Source organism: Aptenodytes forsteri, unplaced genomic scaffold (assembly GCF_000699145.1).
Source record: "Aptenodytes forsteri isolate BGI_AS27 unplaced genomic scaffold, ASM69914v1 Scaffold366, whole genome shotgun sequence".
Taxonomy (NCBI): domain Eukaryota; kingdom Metazoa; phylum Chordata; class Aves; order Sphenisciformes; family Spheniscidae; genus Aptenodytes; species Aptenodytes forsteri.
The window spans coordinates 1,168,141-1,187,567 of NW_008794621.1; the positions used below are offsets into that span (position 1 = coordinate 1,168,141).

The 19,427-nt window shown below is 39.4% G+C and overlaps 1 protein-coding gene across 1 annotated transcript in view; it reads right to left on the reverse strand.

The window, feature by feature from the left end:
* LGR5 (leucine rich repeat containing G protein-coupled receptor 5) overlaps positions 1-19,427 on the reverse strand; it is a 179,626-nt gene that overhangs the window by 10,633 nt on the left and 149,566 nt on the right. The window contains exons 5-13 of the mRNA XM_009273211.2: positions 13,972-14,187; positions 11,113-11,184; positions 8,444-8,512; positions 5,323-5,394; positions 4,424-4,495; positions 4,248-4,316; positions 4,029-4,100; positions 881-946; positions 597-668 (exon numbers count right to left, since the gene is read on the reverse strand). Of these exons, the coding sequence (XP_009271486.2) occupies positions 597-668; positions 881-946; positions 4,029-4,100; positions 4,248-4,316; positions 4,424-4,495; positions 5,323-5,394; positions 8,444-8,512; positions 11,113-11,184; positions 13,972-14,187 (780 nt within the window). The remainder of the gene's footprint in view (positions 1-596; positions 669-880; positions 947-4,028; positions 4,101-4,247; positions 4,317-4,423; positions 4,496-5,322; positions 5,395-8,443; positions 8,513-11,112; positions 11,185-13,971; positions 14,188-19,427) is intronic.

Below are 19,427 nucleotides of genomic sequence, written 5' to 3' on the forward strand. Positions count from 1 at the left end.
GGGTATATGGACTGCTTCTAAGAGGTCCTCATGATATGACTAAGAACAGCAAATCCATTGTCAATAGGCTTAACTGCCTAATCTCAATCTTCACCGTCCCTGAAAAAATCAAAAAGACTGAAAGCAACTCTTCAAAAAATGTATGGGTTTGATCCTGCAAAAACTTACAGCCACGAGTAATTTCTTGATAAAATTACTCTGCTAGCACATGTGTCTGTGTGAAAACTAGAAACCCGCACATGACTGGACTCTATTTCTTAAGACGCTGTTCTCTATAAAAAGATTTCATGCTCCCTAGAGCTGATTATTATGTGAACCCGCCAACAGATGCCAGCTCTGGCTCACTATCTCTCTCCACCTCCATCAGAAACATTTAGAAGTAACAACTTTTATAGCTGTAAGTTTACAGCTTTGAATTCATTGCTGCCGATGCTAAACTTCACAATGTTTGTTCTCCTTTCAGTTATGACCTAATGGGTGAAAGATCAAAGCGAGGAAAAACAGAAACAAGGATGTTTTGGGGCATATAGCGAGCAGGCAGTATATACCCCATGTTTTTGAGAACCTGGGTGAATGGCTGTTAGGGCTGTACTCACAGAGACCGAAGAGCAGCCAGCTGCCGAAACGTGTCTGCTTTGATTTCACCGATTTCATTGTGATGCAAGTCACTGAAACAGCAATAAGAATCTCCTCAGTTTCAAAGGCATGTGGAGGACACTTCGGGGTGTTTCAGATTGTGTTTATGATCCACTTCAATGTAGTGTAAGGGTACGTATTTGGGATAGGTCAAATCAGCCAGCAATAACCAAGTTAATGATGCACAAACACATTTGTATATAGATGCTTCTTTTTAGGCTTTTTAGGGTAGTTTGGTGCTTACATTTTTTGGAGTTTTTTACATGCAGTAAAACAGGGTAAATCTTCCAGCAGGTTGTAAGACAGATCCCTGTAATACACAAGAAAAGAAAAGATTAACATCAAAGTAACATTAGAAGAAAAAGATCTTTCATTGTCTACCTTCACACTCAATTTAAAATAACTTGCTTTTATCCACACTCACAGAAGAATAGAAATGTGCAAACTCACTTATCATCCCTCATCTGTCAGATTTTGATTCCTAACTGAGGAGGAGAGAGGAGGGGAAAAGGCAAGATGTATTAACTCCATATCCTACGTTTGCAAATTCCTTGCATTGTCTGAAGATTTCCTGCCTGAAGTGTAGACTTCTGCTGAGTGGTTTACAGTAACAATATTGGCCATCTGCTCATAGGGAATATTGGATTTACATCACAGCCTTCATATTCATTAAATTCTGACAAATATTTAAACCATTTAAAATAATCTACTAAAAATATATACTCAGATTTTTTCAGAGAAGATCCTGTATTTTTCTGGTAATAATCACAATGGACTGTAATCAGCTTTCCATTCTACACTTCTAATTAAGCACTATTGCCTCTGATCTTTAGACTGTTATATCTTATAACTGAGGGAAATGGTTAAAAAAATATTGGACCTAACTTTGAAATCAATCACTACAGGGGGGGAAAAAACCTTAAAAAGACTTGAGCCAAAACTCAACAAATTACAGAATAACTGAAACATCTGGACTGATTTATAGTATAATATAACTAATCAAAACCAAGCCCAGGCAATTTGCAGAAATTGGAGGGGAAAAAAAAAGGAACCAAACACCCTCCCCCACCACCCAACAGTCTCATCCTATATATACATGTTGCTCAGGGAGAACCGAATGGGAAATTTGCTAGTGAAAAGAATATAGAGAAAAAGCTTATGCCTATAATTAGGAAAAATGTACTTTTCCACAGTTACCCAATATTAGCACGTAAAAGAGTAATCTCTTTTCACTCCTGTTTCAAATTCCTTAAAATTGGTTCATCTCCACCCATTTACCTCCTTGGTAAAATTTTATTTTGACTGTTACTATTCCAACAGGGGCATTTAGACTATTCTATATTTGATTTGTGCAAGTGGTGCAAGTAATGACCGTGTGTGTTTTTAAGGTATTCTACTCTGCTTTTACTATGCACAAAGACTACCATCAATATATGTATATTTTTTGTTACAGCAGGGAAGATTACGGCCTCTGTTTTTGTATTTTTCACAGGTACTCTGTGGTCCAAATCAGACATGACAGAGGAGAATTCAAGTGAGCTGGAGGCTTTTAGGCCAAGGTAAAAGATGTTTGGTATGTCTGGCAGACTGTGGCTATTCTGTCATGCACAGATTTGTGACTTAGGTCTTCTTAAAAGTATGTTACCAGCTTGAACTTTGTACATACTGACACTCTCTCTTCACACATGGGGAAAAAAACAAACCCAAACCCGAAACCCTTCTCCCCTCAGTTTCTGTTAGAGCTCCAGGAAATATTTTACTTGTTTATTTTTAAGGATTTTTCCCACTTCGTTAATACATGAGGCTCCTGGCAGCAGCAGAAAAAAAAACAAACCCAAAACCGAAACCCTTCTCCCCTCAGTTTCTATTAGAGCTCCAGTTAATATTTTACTTGGTTTTTTTTAAGGATTTTTCCCACTTCATTAATACATGAGGCTCCTGGCAGCAGCAGAGGGCAAGTGGTTTTGGTTCCCATGTTGAGGTGCAGACCCAACTGCGCTGAGGGTAGTCTCTCAAAGACTGCTGGGACCGTGTTCCCACATACACCTTTACTGCAGGTGCACAGACATGCAGGAAGCCTCCCGGTACATTAATCCACATTTGGAAGTATTGGTGGCTAGGCAGGATGCACAAATTGCCTTTCAAAGCAGTGTTTGCGCTTGTAGTGTTTGTGCATGTATCCGAGCCAGGAAGCCCCTTCAAGATCGCAGTCTCCAAGTAACTTGTGGGGTTCAGCACACCGTTATACTTCATGGCACAGGCAAAACTAACGTGCAAACCTAAATGTGGGCTTGGCAGGCTGGTTCCAATCTGATGGGAATGGGGAAAGAGCAACTCTGAGTACATGAAATTGCTGTTAAATTGGTTCCCCACCCTTTTAAATATCAGCTCTAATAATACCGGGTGATACTCAAAAATAAAAAATGTGAATTTCCAATGGACAGTCCTACTCTACTATGAACTATACAAGTTATTAATTACTATAGTATTTATTTGCCTTCTGTTTTGAGATTATTTATTGTTTTTGAATAATACAGGACATACTTAAATTTAAGTCTGTGTGCAGACTTTCTTCTGGCAACAGACTCTGTTTCTGTCTTTTATCATTCTGGAAATGATTATATTGAGTCCATCAACTAAAACATTTTTTTCTGGAAATGTTCATGACATCCATGCTGGTATTCAAATAATGTGTTATAATTAGTGCTATTTCAATGTTGGCCAGAGAACTAATACCAAATACATTCCTAGTGATGTAATACATAGAGGAAAGTGCTGTTGGCTTATTCTCAAAGAAGCTGACAGAATGATTACTTTCGTTAGTGATTAAGCAAACTCCAAGGAAATCTCCAAGCTAAAATAATATTGGATATTTAGTATAAAAACTATGCCCCAACTATGCGAAGGAATAGTATAATACAATAGAAAATATTAAAATTTCAGTTAACTACTTATATCTGGTTGGAAAAGAAACTAAAAGAGGAGCACAACAAGGACTCAAAACTGCACTCCTTACGCAGTTATATTTTCCATTCACTTCACTGAATTATCTGCGTCAGTGAGGGAAAAAACCCTAGGTTACTGTAGGAGAGACAGAATGAAAGAAAATAAGGTAGTTCTGTTGTTTTTTAAACAAAATCAAGAACTGTTTTACCCTTTCCTAAAAATATGCAAAGTAATTATCTTTTTCAGCAACGTATGGGAAATCCTGACTGATAAGTGGATCGTGAACTTTTTGAATAACACGGGGGCCTGCTCCCTAAGCTGAATTCCTAAGAAGTAAAGTGAGACACAGAAATAGCAGTAATTGGGTAATTTTGAAATCATAATGATTTCATTTGTCCATTAATCTCTTGCATTAATGTAATGTTAATAATCTTACTGAAACGTACAGCACTTGCAGATTAGGTAACTGATCACAAGCTGATTTGGGGAGAGAAGTGATCTGTGCTCCTGTGAGTGTCCTGTTGAAAGTATTTATAAAAAAAAAAAGAAAAAAAAAGATCACTTTTTAAAGATTGCAAAACAAATATATTTTTTTAGGACATTCTTTAGAATAAGTCAGTGTCCAAAAAAATAAAACAAAGCAAAAATACTTCTCTAGCACTTACAAACTCTCCAGACTTGTAGTCCCTGTCAGATCAGGAAACTCTGTTATCTGTGAAGCACCATTTAAAGTCCTAGAATTTAAAAACATCGTTTCAATACAACTGTGGTGAGGGAAGTGTGGGACAACTCTAATATTGCAACATATAAATACAATTAAAATAAAAAAGGAAACACATACAGAGTTCTGAGTTCTGGTAAGTGTTGAAAAGCAGATTTTCCAACAAGCTGGATAGGGTTATCATAAAAATGACTGCAAAAAGAGGATAAAAAGACATTTTATGAAAAATATTTTAACAGATTCTAAATATGTTACATGATTATACTATAAGCAAATGAGTAAACTCTCTATGATGAATCACAGACTGTGCACCTCTGGTTGTAGCAGAGGTGCACCTCTGGGCTTTTCTCACCCACTGATCTATATCCATCAACCACATTTCACATTTTGAATATTCAAGTAGTCATTGTTTTCTTGGTTTTAAAGCCAGAAGCCAGTCAACAAAATATTCCCTCTTCCTCCCAGGTTTGCAAAGATAGAAATCCAAATATGAAGAACTTTGTTACGGCCTGAGACAAATTTAAGGTTAGCAGGTGGAGAAGTCAGAACTTCACCTGCTCAGAAGAGGCTCCCTTGCACTTTTGAAGTCATGCTACCTTTGCTCATAGAATACTATTGCTCAAGATGAGTCACTATTTTTCTTACATTTATTTTACAATTTCTTATTTTGAGGTTTGCCCATTAAATGCATTCCCATGTAAGACAATGGGAACTCAGACCGGAATGCATCAAGAGTAATTTTTGCTAGCTTCTACATTGCCAGTAATCCTAAGAGACTTAGAAGAAATAGTTCAAATAAAAGGTCAAAGGCCAGAGACCACTACTCGCTTCCCTTAAACAGGGCACGCAAACTGCCATTCTTTCCATGAAGTTGGAAAGACATAAGCTTGTTTGCTTGTATAACGATGTGCTACACGGTATACTCACAAGACGAGCTATTTGACAATTAGCCACAAATATGATACTTAGTTCCCCGTTCCCCAATAAGAAGAGTAATTGAAAAGACTCTTATCACTTACATTGTAATAAGTGATGGATTACCCACAAATGCACGCTCAGGTATTGACTTGATGTTATTGCTATGAAATCCCCTACAAAAGGAAAAATGGTTTACACAGTAAGAAAAAAAAAGTGAAGGCACAATCTGTATTCACAATGCACAACAATATTCTGTTTGTAATAAGAAAAGTGTTTGTATGTAAAGGTATGTCCTTGTTTTCTGGAATAAGACAGAACTGAGAGAAGCAAAAGAAAAGAAAAGCAACGAAATAGCTGGAATTCTGCACTTTTCTAAATGAACAAAACCATTTGGATGAAGTAAACTGCAAAATGGCATTTTAAAATTAAGATGCCCTCAGTAGGAAACTGCTTCGTAGCTGTATGTCATGTATCTATGTATCTATGTGTGTATGTAAATAGATATAATGTAGATATGTAAATACACACACATATGAACTAATAACATTAATAGTTAAAGATTAATAATTAAATAAATAACAATAAAATAGTATATACATTTCCCCCTGTACTTGTTAAACTGCAACTATTTCTTTTGCTGGGAGAATAATGGATTGCACAAGTTTACCAAGTAAATGATTTTTTACATTATATTGTAATATTAATACGACGTTGAGCCCACAATCACCTTTTTGTTGAAATACTTTAAATGTGGACACGAACAAACTATCCAATGTAGTAGTGCATAGAGGGCCGAATCTTTGTCTCATCATTAATCATTAGATTTTATTCATACGAGTAATTCTCCATTGTGAAAAACAAAAGAAACAACTAAGATTTCAAAAGAACAATGATGATTTGTGTGGGAAACTCCCATTAGTTCAGTCGGGTATGAAAAAGGCTTCCCAACTTAAATTTATGTGTTTAGAAAGCCTCAAATTGTTCACTGATGCAAGCGCATTTGGCCATTATTTGAACAGGTCGCACATTATTGGTTTTACTTGTTTAGGCACTGTGCTACTGCTGATGAGCTACAGAGCAAGGCTCTAAATCCCTCGTTATAAAACCTGCATCCATGCAGACACAGACTCTAAGCAATATGAGGATCCCATTTAATCTAGAACCACTAAACAGACTGGTTTTGTGGCTGTATTGAATGGGATTCCTTGCATGGCAGAAAAGCTAAGGAAATGGCATGGCTACTTCCCAGGGCAGTATCTGGCCCCTCATCACCATTCTGGCTTGAGTTGGAGTGAGAGAACAGCCCCATCATCAGCCAAGAGCAGACTCAGTGCATTTATGCAGAGAAGAGCCTGAAGCACGTCTGAGCTGGTTGGAAGAGAGCATGCTCACGGCTGCAGCCTGTGTCCTGGGGCACTGTACCCAAGTGATACACCCTCTCTGAACTGAAGGCACTTTATAGCCTGGCAGTTCACATACTGAGCAAGAGAGCAGTAAAATCTATCAGCACCCTCGGGTAAAAAGACTGTATTAAGGCCACACTGGGAAAAATGCTTTTATACGTATCTTCAAAATCCAGCCTGCAAAACATTACGTATGCATTAACTTTGGGTAACAGCTATACCCGCTTACTTTGGAGAGATAACTACTCCTACAGCTGAGACCTTGAAGTGCCGAGCACCTGGGACAATGGTGTCCCTGTAGCACCAAACAGATATGGCCCCGACTTGCTGGCCACTTGCCAGCAGATCTCCAGCTCTGACTGGCTGCCTTGGATGCCTCCAAGCTGTAGACAAAAAGCCATAGTCTGTGTTTTCAGCCCAGGCACAAATTCTGAGCTCCCACCCAGAAACACCCTTACTAAGGTGGCCCTGCAATGAGCTGAACCTCTGTCGGCCTGGGCTCCCACTTGGGTGAGAATGGCAGGGCATGGACAGCCTTGTGGGAGACACCTTGCGCTTATAAGACGGGCTTCCATGGCCCAAACAAAGCACTGAAGCACATGGTCTCATGGTCTGTGCTGGATTTGGGATGTCAGGTTGCAATTTCACACTCCAAATATTTCTTGCACCTAGGAGCTTATCCGAAACAAGTTTTATACTTCACAAGAGGTGAAGTCCTACAGGGCCAGTGAGTAATCTCAAGCACATCAGGCAGTTTGTTAGACTGGGCAAGGTGCATTTACTGCAAACCTGGGTTATCCATGTTTGGCTACTGACTCCAGAGGTCAGCAAAAAGGCAATCCTTCGAGGCCACTGGATTTCATACCTATTATTTTCGCTGACAAATGACGTAACAGCAGCCGAGAACAGTTGGGCTGAGAAACTCATAGCCCCACTCCCTTCTCCGGAGCCGCACTCTGCCAACACTGGAGGTGCTGAACTGGAGTCAACACTGCCTAAGGATCCCCGCTTTGGAAAAAATCCCAGGTAGCTACTTAAAGCGGCTTTAAGATCAGTTTGTGATGTAGCAGGGGTACAACCGTGTCCAACTCCTATATGATTACCTAGTTTTTTCAAAAATCTATGCTGATGGTACCAGCAACATGGTAAATAATTCAAATGGAAAGAATTCTGAACATACGCATTGATGTGTACAATGTGTGTATGATGTGTGAATATAATTTCATTCATTTTTTTATAATTCAGCTGTTTCTTACAATAAACTTCTCTGGTTTCTTTTCATTGTTGATTTTTTTTAATGCAAACTATGTCTGTGCATGCAGAAGTGTTTTATTTACAGCATTACAAAGGACTATTTATATTGAAAAGAAACTGCTTTAATTTAGTGGGAGGAGAGAGGGAAGAAGGTAAAGACATTTAAACCTGATGGACTAATAAGGGTGCCACGCCTTCTTCTGCTTAGACTAGAAGACTAGTGTGTATATATATATCAGAAGACTCTGATATATTGCATTGCTTGCAAAATCCAACTGTTATGTTTGGGACTCAGTGTGAATTAATTGTGTTTATTATTTACTGTATTCCAAGGATGAAGTTCCTGGCAAAACCGACTGCACAATGCAGTAAAAAAGTAAAAGTTGTCAGAACGTGAATGCTCTAAACTGAATGTTGAAAAAGATCTTTTATGCATGTTGGCATGTTTATCGGTTTTTTCTAGGATATCAGTTTTTAAGGATTACTGATAAAATCACCAGCATTAAAAAAAATAATCACACACTAGACAAAACATCCTCCTTCCTAATATGAGCTCTGTACTTACAGTTCTTTTAGGTTTGTTAGCGTCCTGATAGCAGTGGGGAACTCGTCCAGACTGTTGTAATTTAAATCTCTGTGTGAAAACAGATTTTGTTATTTAGGTTATGCACTGCATAACGGATAGCATAGAATTGTTGGCATTTGTAATGAAATATCATCTTCCATGCTTTGAATAAATACATACAGCCAAAAGCCAGGAAATCCTCAAAAGTGTATGGATATTTTCCAACAAACTCTATTTAGGGCACATTATCATTCCTAGTTTTTATCAGCGTCCTATTTTTAGTTATATCTTAACTATTCTGCAATAAAGAAAACGTAAGTGGATTCAGATACTACTAAGGGATTTGCTGTTTTGTAAATTGCTCATCCTTTTCATTACTTGAAAGTATTAACGGGAAAAAAATTCTTTCAAACAGAATATTCAACAACTTTGTATGGTGAGCTGCATTTTACATGGCTAATACATCTCACTATAAAGGTTTCATTTGCCTCTGACTCACTGTCTAGTTGTATTAGTTTTTCTTTTTTTTTTTTCTGATGAAAAAATCTCTGAAGAGATTTTTCCCAGTGGTTAAGTGGTAAAAATAAGAGATACTGGAGTTTGGAGGGTAAAAATCATTAGGGGAGATCTCCCTCTGGTAAACAAGTGGGAAAACATACAGTAAATTCTATGTTATCATTAACTGTATTGTTAATTTTAAGATTTGTCAATATTCATACAGAGAATGTTTCTAACCACACAAATTGTAAAATTGGTAGTTTAGTTAGGGTAGTGACCTCTGCCTTAAGAACTGCTCATGCTGCAGCGGTAATTAGACTTTATTCTGGTAGGCTGAATGGACTATAAGCCTACTTGCACCCTCAGCATGACATGTGCGTCCTTTAGCATTCAGGAGACACCTGAAACTAAAATTGAGATATGCCAGTTTACTGTGATGCTCTCTGGCACTGCTTTGTGAAGAATATAGTCTGAAAAACTTGAGCAAAAGCCTTTTTGAACAGGCAAAACACAAATCACGGTTTACAATAGATTGAAATTGAAATAGTATCAGGCTGAAGTAATGCAGGCAGGAAACTGCTGTCTGAACTCAACAAGGCTTTCCTTCCTGCTTGTAAATCTCTCTCTCCTGCTTATTGACAAAAAGAGATTACAGGCATGTACGGTTCGGTTTTGCCCTCCAGTGATATGTGATTTCCAGACCTATGGGTTGATGCAAACAAATGATGTTAAAGCTGGCGTCCATCATTTACATCGAGATCTCCTTAGATTATCTTGAAACTATCTGGAAACCGGTCTATACAGTATGCAATTACTGTGCTCGAGGCAAGTGCTACATTCTCCTATTGCAGTGAAGTGGCTGCACCTACACTTATTCCCAGGTTCCTGACTGTCCTCCGTGTTTCCATCGCTCTCATGCCAGGTGGCTGGGACTGGGTTTGCAATTACTTACTCCATTGTTCTGTTTTTCCCCATTTTTGACCAAGTGCCATGTGAATCTCACTTAAAAAAACAAAACAAATGATTACATTTTCCTTCTTCCTTTCCCGTCCCCCTTTCCGGTGCTACACTAAGGGACTTCCTCTCAACTCACAGCCGGCTAAAAGTCAAAATCGAAAAATTGCAATTCAGTGCCAAGGGATCAATGTAATCAAAACGAGGGATTAAAAAAAAAGCCCAAAACTTCTTGCTTTCTGATCTTAATGAAACATGAAAGTGGGCAGTACATAGTTCTGCAGATGAGAAAGCAAATAGTCACCTTTAGACTAGCATTATTCATGGTTGAAACTTTGTTCCTCGTAACAGGCCTTTTACTCTCTGTCCTGGTTGGGTGAAATATCTAAAATCTCTGAAAATGATGCAGCTGACTATGGCACATGCCAGGGGGAAGGATATGCAAGGTTTTACTGTCCCTGTAGCATTTTTGGGGTCTGTGGTCTACTCTAGAAGACAGTATCTTTATTTGACTAACTCTGTAGCGAAATACTTTGTGCTAACCATCAGCACTGCGTTCCTGTTTGGTGTTCTTCTGTAGAATTATTTTTTGTTAGAAAACTCAAGAAAATTTGAATTGGTCTGAACAGAACTACGGTGAAAACTTGAGGAAATTTCAATCTTTACCAGTGCTACTCTTTATCAGAGCTCTTTAAAGACAAAAACTTGGATACAACTGAAACATTCCTCTCCCCCCCTTGTAAAACACATGCACAATTTGGCTACCTGGCACTTTTGCTGTTTCCAGGGATAAAAAAAATAAAACCATCTAATTTTATAACCCTCCTCTATGGCGAGACAGTTCCTTAATGTTAAAGCTTTTCATTGCGGCAATTTCCCAATCCAGCTATTAGCTTTATTGATTAAACAAGACAAATAAATAGTACTAAACTAGGCAAACGTAACTGTTCATGAATAGACAGTTCCTTTACAATGCTCAGTACAGTTTTCAACTGTCCTTCAAACAATTTATCAATTGACAATGCTTATTAAAAAGGCAAACTGATTTTATAGTCAAAAATAGGATTTGCTACATAGAGTCATTGTAAACCATCACTTAGATCCTGTAGCGATTAGGCAAGCCAAAAACCACATTTGGCTTTTAGGCTATCTTTATTCTTTCAGAATATTAATGAAAACACTGAAAAAAAAAGGAAACAAATAAGAGGTCAACTCACAAAGTCTCTAGGCTGTGGAGACCATCAAAGCATTTCTTTCCCAGGGAGTAGATTCTATTGTTATGGAGATGTCTGCAGGGGAACATTAAGCACACAGTCAGGCAAGCACACTACACACAGTGGACTTAAGCAAAACATTTTGATGGTTAAATCAAAAGAAACTTATTTTCAGGCATGCACTGATTATATGCAAGTCATGCTTTTGCAAGAGCATGTATAGGAGGCACCTCCGCCGCCCTCCTCTCTTTTTCCCGATACCTCCCCACCCACGCAGGCTTCCATTTGGTTTCATAGAAGGGATTTGTTTTAAAACCACCTAGATTGTTTAAAAAGGGTGTATCCTGGAGTTCCAGGTTGTGGTTTGCATATCGAATACTGGGAAATTGTAGACATATTCTCAGTGGTGGTTAATTAATAGGTTGCCTTAAAAACTGTGCGTGGGGTGTGAGGTGTGTATTTGGAAGATGTATATTCAGAGGGTGTTAGAGGGTATGGCACAGAACAGGAGCAGGTGAGGAGATGGGTAATACAGCAGACAGGAACGGGGCATTAGGCTTGCAGAATGAAAGAAGACACAAAGCCACAGGACAAAAAAGTCATAGCTTCACTGAGATGAGTAAACTAAACAACCTTAAAAGTGCTGTAACTTGTCTTCCTTTGAAACTACAAAAATCTCAAACTACTTTCTCAAATGTTTAACAATTGAAAGTAATTTTGTTATATATTTCAACCAACTGCCCCGCACGAAGGCTCAGAGTGCTGCCTGTTTCTAAGTCTTTTAGACCAACGTGGAAAAAACCCACTCTGTGTGAAGCTCATTAATGTGAGCAGATACAACTTGGAGCCACTTCAGGTTGTTTTTTAAAAAGGATGCTTTTTTCCCAGATTTTTCCTTTTATTTTATTCTTGACACTCTACCCTTATAGTGGAGAGAAACTATGGGAGTAGCACTTTAAAAGAAAAGAAGGGCTGTGAATGAGGGGCTGCAAGGCACTTCCCCTTCAATGCTTCATTCTGCTCTGAAAATAACGTTAAGGATCAGAGGCTCTCTGAATGTTCTGCAGAACCTACAGAAATTGAGTCTACCTGCCCATAAAAGGCAGGGATTCTGATGGCAAAATGCAAATGTTCTGTGGGTTTTTCCTTTCCTAGGAAGAAACCTCATCAACTTTTTTTTTTTTTAATGATTAGGCTGACCTTTAATGCTTTAGTTAGCATGAAGAGCGCATCTCCAAATTCCAATTATGTTTGATCTTTAATGATAGAGCTTCAAACCTGCTCCAATTGACCATGCATTTTTGCACTGAGTTGAAAATTTGCCAGACTGAATAGAGTAGCAAACAAAAGAAAGCAGAACCACACACAAAGATTTTGATGAGGCAAAAATATCAGATGTTGTAGATCATGAGGAATGATTCCGTTATTTATCAATATGAAGCCCAGAAGATTAGAAATAAGGAAGGCATTATCTAAAATAAGGAAACCTAACTGAGCAGAAGCAATCAGGGCATGAAAAGAAATAATCTTCTCCTGCATTTCTTAACTGTCCTCTTATCACTGTATTTCTGGTAGGGATCTAGAGAATGACATTCAAGACAATCTTTTGTCTTTAGCATTAACTAAGATGAGTCTAGAAGTTCAGTCAAATGACAAGTCCATCCACTCTTTAACTTGAATGGGACTGATACTTAATGTAAACAGAAGGCAAAGATTTTGCGGCACAAGGCAGCCGTCACCCTCCATTTTTGGTGCCCTGTATGCTTATATGAATATATTAAGCACCAGGCAGAGATGGTGATTATAACTGTCAATAGAGAACCCTGGCATATGCCAGGTTCAATGCTTACATTGGGGCTAGAATATGCTAAAATAGCATGCTAAGTGTCTTACAGACTATGGTTTCAGACAGCTTGTAAAGCTTGAATATATTATTCTCTCTTTAATAATGCTAACATTTTCCAAAGTATCCTGAAATAACTTCTCCACCTCAGTTCTCCGCCTCAGTTTCTCCAGCCAGTCTAGAATTTTTTCCACTTGGTACATTCCCAGAAGACAAAAAGCTGAAACCATGCTCCATAGTATTCCTTCCAGATTCTGGTGCGAGCTACGCACGCTTCATTTAGTTGAACTGGTATGCAAAAATAAGATAATACAAAACTACGTATACTTTCTATGAAGGGAAATGCATACTTTTTCTACTGGATGGCATTCTTTCCAAGTCACCCAGAAAGCTTTCAGTTCATTTCCTTTTTCTAATCTTCACTCATTCAGTACACACTGCCTTAGAGTCTTAGAGGGCACACAATTCATCTCTTCCTGTTTGTTTTGCTGACCAGATAGGGTGATTTTTTAAATTCCCTTACATAGTTCTTTACTGGAGATGGAAACTTTTAAGCTAGATCAAAACAAGTGATCTAGCAAATGCTAGTTTAACTGTAGGAAGATGTAAAAAAATCTGTTTATCCAAGATAATTTTTTAAAATTTTGTTTTGTAGTACATATACAATCCAGAAAAATTATTTTTCAGAAAGAACATTTTCTACAAATGGAATTAACCTCTTGGTAAAGGAATATCACTAAGCCTAGTGCAAATGTAGAAAGGAAACTGCAGATTTATAGCCCCAAGATATCAATTTAATACTAAGAATGTAAGACAAAACAGATGTGTAATTAACCCATGTATATACCTCTTTACCTATCATTTGCCAACTGGGGAGGGACTAGGGGAATATTTAATTATTAAAGGTTGTCCAGGCAACGTCTAAATTAAACATTGCATCTTCAAGTAATTTATCACAAAACGGTCAAAGTCCTGCAAAGAAGCAGAGATTGTGGCTAAAAAACAATCAATAAACTTACAGAACTACCAAACTAGAGAGGTTTCCAAAAGCATAGTCTGGTATGTAATTAATTTTATTCAGTGCCAATGTCATTGCCTGAAGTGCTGGTAAACTTCTAAAAGCCTGGACGGGAATTTCTGTCAAAGAATTATCGTCTAGCCACAGGTGTCTAAGGGAGACCAAGCCATTGAAGCAGTTGGGGGGCACATAGTTGATGTGGTTGGCATCCAGCCGTCTAGGAGAAAAAGAAATAGAGAAAATTGACTCTGAGAAAAGAACAGTGGACTTACACAATGGATATCAGAAGTTATCACCAAGAACACAACCCCAAAGGATGGACGTGGATTGCCACATCCATTTTTCATTTCCCGGAGGTTCTACATTTCCATCTTGTTTGCAACCTCACCCCTGCGACCTCACATCGTGTTTACAAGTCTCCTTGTCAGCTGGCTCTCCGTAGACAGCTCTCCTTTGGAGCCATCAACTCACTGAGAGCACACACTGATCATTTTTGAGCAGAACCTCTACAGAGCGGGTATGAATTGTTTCTTTTCCCAATTATTTGAAAGTATGGAATCAAAAAGTGTAAGAAACTCAGCCAGAGATTCTCTTCAGAACCTATAAATCACTGAGCTGCAAGCTGATTTGGGTTTCCATATGCTAGACACCCATTCTAAGAGCCAAAAATAAAACTCACTTCCGAGTCTCTGTTCCCGTTCTACCTTTTCTTACATATTGTTTATTCCAATGATTCTAATGAGCACTGAAGTTCACATTTTTTAGTAGTGGAGCAAAATGTTTTTTAAATAGAGATTAGTGTTGTGAATGCGATGTGTTTATTTTGCAAAAGAAGTTATTAAATACACTTCAGTTGCCGCAAAGCCAACAGAGGGAGCTCAACTGCACATCGTACCTCTTCAGAGTCTGCAGGTGGTATCGTGCTCTCACACTTGTGTAAGTAAGGACTAAATCTACTGAACCTTTTGCAAATGTGGCGCTAGAAATATTATGTCATGTATTCATTGGCTTTTGCTTTTGCTCTGTTTTGCTTTCCCACTGTGATGCTTTCAGGGAAATATTTAAAAGTGTCCTTCAGATTTCTGAAACTTCGTGAAACATCCAGACAGTGATCTGTACTCCAATACACTTTTTCTGCTTCTAATGTGTTATAGTGACTTGTACCTTGTTCGGAACATGAAAGCCATGCTCTAAAACTCTTCTTGAAGATGTCTGTACAGAGGAGTAATTAAGTGAATGGTGAAACAGAAATAAATTTAAATAGATGTTTGAAAACATTACAGAACAAACAGACACACCCAGGGTACAAAGAAGTAATTCTGTACAACCTAAATTCGGTCTGTTTCAGAGAAATGCAATACTCTTTGTGGCGGCCACACTAATCTCTTTATTTAAAGCTGCTTCTTCATTTACAGTCATGTAAAATGTCAGGTCCATTCTATCTCCTGCTCCATGCTGTTCCTACCTACTGCATGAGAACAAATAATGACTGCTAAGGCTCCGTGCCAGGCTGACAAATAACTGAGACAAGGTCAGTTGGAACAAATTTATAAAGTTCAGTGTCAAAGCCCTTGTACAATTAAATTTTCAATATAATAACTGACATGGCAGGCAGCAGAGACAGAACTTCCAAAATAACTCAAGGGTCTGTCAACAAATGGGTGAGGCTGGAAATGTTTAGAAACACTCATGCCGTACCTCCCCCATTCCCCAGGCAACAACCATGCTATGCCTGTGTTTTCAAATAAGGTATAATTTGAACGAGTAGATGAGGTTTCTTTGTGTTCAGTCAGAAATAAATTTCTTCCCTGGGTGATGCTGGTATGTAAAGTAAGAAGTTACAGTTGCCTTAGTTTGACAGTTACACTGATTAAAGAATGGAGGCTTTATTCAACCTAAATGTGTTACTGTATTACAGTTAACATCTTGTTCAATATGAAGCTTGCCTGCGCAGCTCTGACATCCCCATGGACTCCACAGGAGTTACTCACAGGATGCCTGGCTGCGTGGCAAAGCCAACAGTCAGTTGCTTATACGTGACCCTGTGGCTGAAATGGCAATCCTTCTGCTGTCGTCAGTGAGACCAGGATTTTTACCTTACCAATATTCGGTAGCAAATCAAGGAACTGATTTTGTTTATAGCTGAAGTTTCCAAATATAAACCCGCCACTGGCTATGTAAACAAAATACACAACATAGAAAGAAAAACAGGGCTGCTGTAATATAAATGTGATTCTAGGTAGTCGGATTATTGTTTAAATAAACTTTGGAAGAAATCAAGAAGCTACGATGATTTGTGCTGCAGGTCCTATAACTGGATTATGTATCCTGCAAGTGCTCGTAAGAAGTACTGCCTCAAGTGCTCTTGTTATCTAATCTTTTTAAAATTTCCAAGTACCATTTTCCCTCTTGCAGCTATTAAAAGGTTTCAGCAGTGGTTATGTTTCCTGTCTTACTGTAGGTAATGCACACTGATGTATAACTCATTGATCAAAATCACTGTTTTCAGCCAATTGTTTTACACGTGTTGATCAAAGTTTTGGCACTTCCAGAACTAAACCCATTAACTCACAAACATGACCCTATTTATAACTGAAAATATATAGATAACGTGGTGAGTTTGAAAGCTGCTATTATATTCCAGAGAGAGCCAATTTAGGGAAGCAGGAATGCTTGATCTCTTCTGATATGCAGCATGTAAATAAAGCAGCCAGTATGAAATTCACCTTGAGCTCACTTAAAAAGTCCAAACCTTTCAAATTAAATGCTTGAGCTATGTGGACTGTATCCCACTGGTGTTTCCTGTGACATACTGTGAATGCTACAACCACGTGCATAAATTATGAAAAGATATTATTCATATAGAATTGTAAACAGAACTCATTTATTGGTACTCTGGAACAGTGAAGGTAAATCTCTGAAAAATATTCGATTTGCATTTTTTTCATCAGTTCAGTATGACTGGATACTTAGTTTTACGCCACTGGTAGGTTTCTACGGGAATATATATTTTTTCCTCTTTCTGAGTCTTCTCTCAAGAGCAAGCTCAGCTACAACCTAGATGCACCTTGTGATCAAGAAATTCCTTAATGTCTTGTGGGCGTCTTGCTCATTCATTCAGGGTTAAATCAAATGCTAGCTATGGGATCAGGAAGGAGATTTCTCCCAGGTCATTCTCCCCTCTGAATAAATAGCTATTACATGGATTGCCTCCTCTTGCAATGGATGAGGGCCTGAATACAACAAAGGGACCGGAGAAGAGCAAAGCCACGAAGGCAGATAAAGAAGTCAAGGACAAAATATTTCTTCTGACATTTAAGTTTGAAATAGGAGATGAAAAATGGGACTATATGTAACAGGCAGGGGAGGCAGAGAAGTGAGAGCACATGGCAGATTAAAGAAGGGGTGTGCTCCTCCCTTTCCTACCACCTTGCTCATCTCCTGACCTGGCTCTGGTATGCAGGGAGCCGTAGACAAGCCTCTCCACAAGGTGCGGAGCAATGACAGACAGAGGCTGGGGACAGGGCCTGTCTGGGGAGGGTATAATGGGCAGGAGGGGGTCACCTGCAGCCCCACCATCTTTGCTAGCACGTGGTGACATGGACCCTCTCAAGGATTTGTTCACAGGAGTTGGGCTAAGGCCTCATTTAAGTAATGTCAAGTGACATCAAAAGTGGCTCTGAAAAGTGGATGCAATGAAAATATAGCTGGCTATTGTGAGCCATGTTTTTCAAACATGGCCCTTTATGCAGGATATCCCCTTCAGTCCACAGGGGAAAATGCTAGGACTATTGTAAAAGCTTAATTACAACGCACCAGCATGGCAGTTCCCACAGCTCACTTTCAGCTCTGCCCTTGTATGGGCTTCTACAGGACTGATACAGAGAACCCTGTGTGGCAACAGCAAGACCAAAAAAGAAAAGTCACAAGTCACAGTTTAGGAGCATTTGTTTCTGTCCCACTGCTCAGTTTTACATGGGGAGGTCTCTGCAGCTCTGGGAGTTTCAATCCCTAGTGTTTCTCTTCATAGCCAAACATGCTACTCAGGTGTTTTGGTAAACCTGCATTCAAGATGGTGGGCCAGGATGCTAGCCCATTGCATAAAGCACAAACAGCCAGTTGCAATGCTGTTTTTGTACAAAGATTGGCTCTGATACCAGGTACCCTCAATCCCCACAGGTGGGAAGAAGTAGCAGCCAGCAGGAGCTGTTCGGTTATCCTAGGAATGTGGCTGCAGACTCAGATCAGGAGTCCACAGCTAGACCAGCACATTTGGTGTGGTTGGGAATGCTCCCAGGTCCTGCAGCCAACTGGCTCGGAGTGGCCCGCGCTACGCTAGTGACCTCTCCTAGCCTCCAAAACGAGGTGGCTGTATGCACAGCGCCTACTGGGGAGGGTCCCAGGGGCGTGCAAACTGCCAGATGGCCCCAGGGAACAGTTCAGGCAAATGTTAGTTGGCACGGGTCAAAAGTGTGCCAAGGACCCTGTTAACAGTGCAGCAGGACAGACGGTCATGGCTGGTGCCTGGGAGCGCTCTGAAGCACTGTTTGCTTTGCTAGGTTGGCTGTAGCAACAGTCTGTGGCTGTATGGTGCCCAGGAGGATCTCCTGGGAAATCCAGTGTAAGCCCCCACACTGCTAACCACTCCAACAGTGGCTTCTTGTCTTCCTCCCACATATGGTGCATGTCCCGGTGGGCTTCAGCCATGCAGGATGATTTTTGGCTAGCAGTTCTGACGTCGAGAAATTTGTCTGTCCCTTACCAATATGATTAAAAAACCCCTCTTTTGGGATTGCTCAGAAGAAAGAAAAGAGTCAGACGCCTAGTAGCTTCTACTGGAGGAAAGAAAACATCACCCAGTGGCCTGGAATTGCTGATCTAGTTCAGCCTATTTGCACCTCACTTTGAAAGCAACTGGCCCTACAGCTGGTTGAGTTAGGGACTGCACCCAAATAAAATAGTAGCACATGCATTTTAGGGAACCTTGCACCTCCATCTTCCTCCCAGCTGTTTATCAAGCTAGAAAAGTGTCTGTGACTGAGAGGGGTGGTCTGATATTGTACTAGTGCTCCATGTTTCAGTCACTCTTCTGTTATCAAGTGCGCCCCAGGGCTCTAGTAGCTCAGATGGTTAAGACGTGCAATAAAATGAGGAGATTGCAATGGTGAGTTTTGAGACATCTTCGCATATGTGTACAGACACCTGCATGGGTACACACAACCTTGATTTAAACTGTGGGAAATTCCTCCTCAGGGAGTTTGTGGGTACCTGTTGAGGTACTGGGTTTCCTAAGAAGGATAATGCCTTCTGTAGGCTTCATTATCATGGGGTGTGACATGGAAAACCACAACTAAAGTTCCTGTCTTTTCATGAAAACAGTTCTCTTGGGAGAATGTGATTTCATCAAAGTTGTTTAGTCTTTTAACTAAAAATCAGTATTAGTAACACAAGCATCAA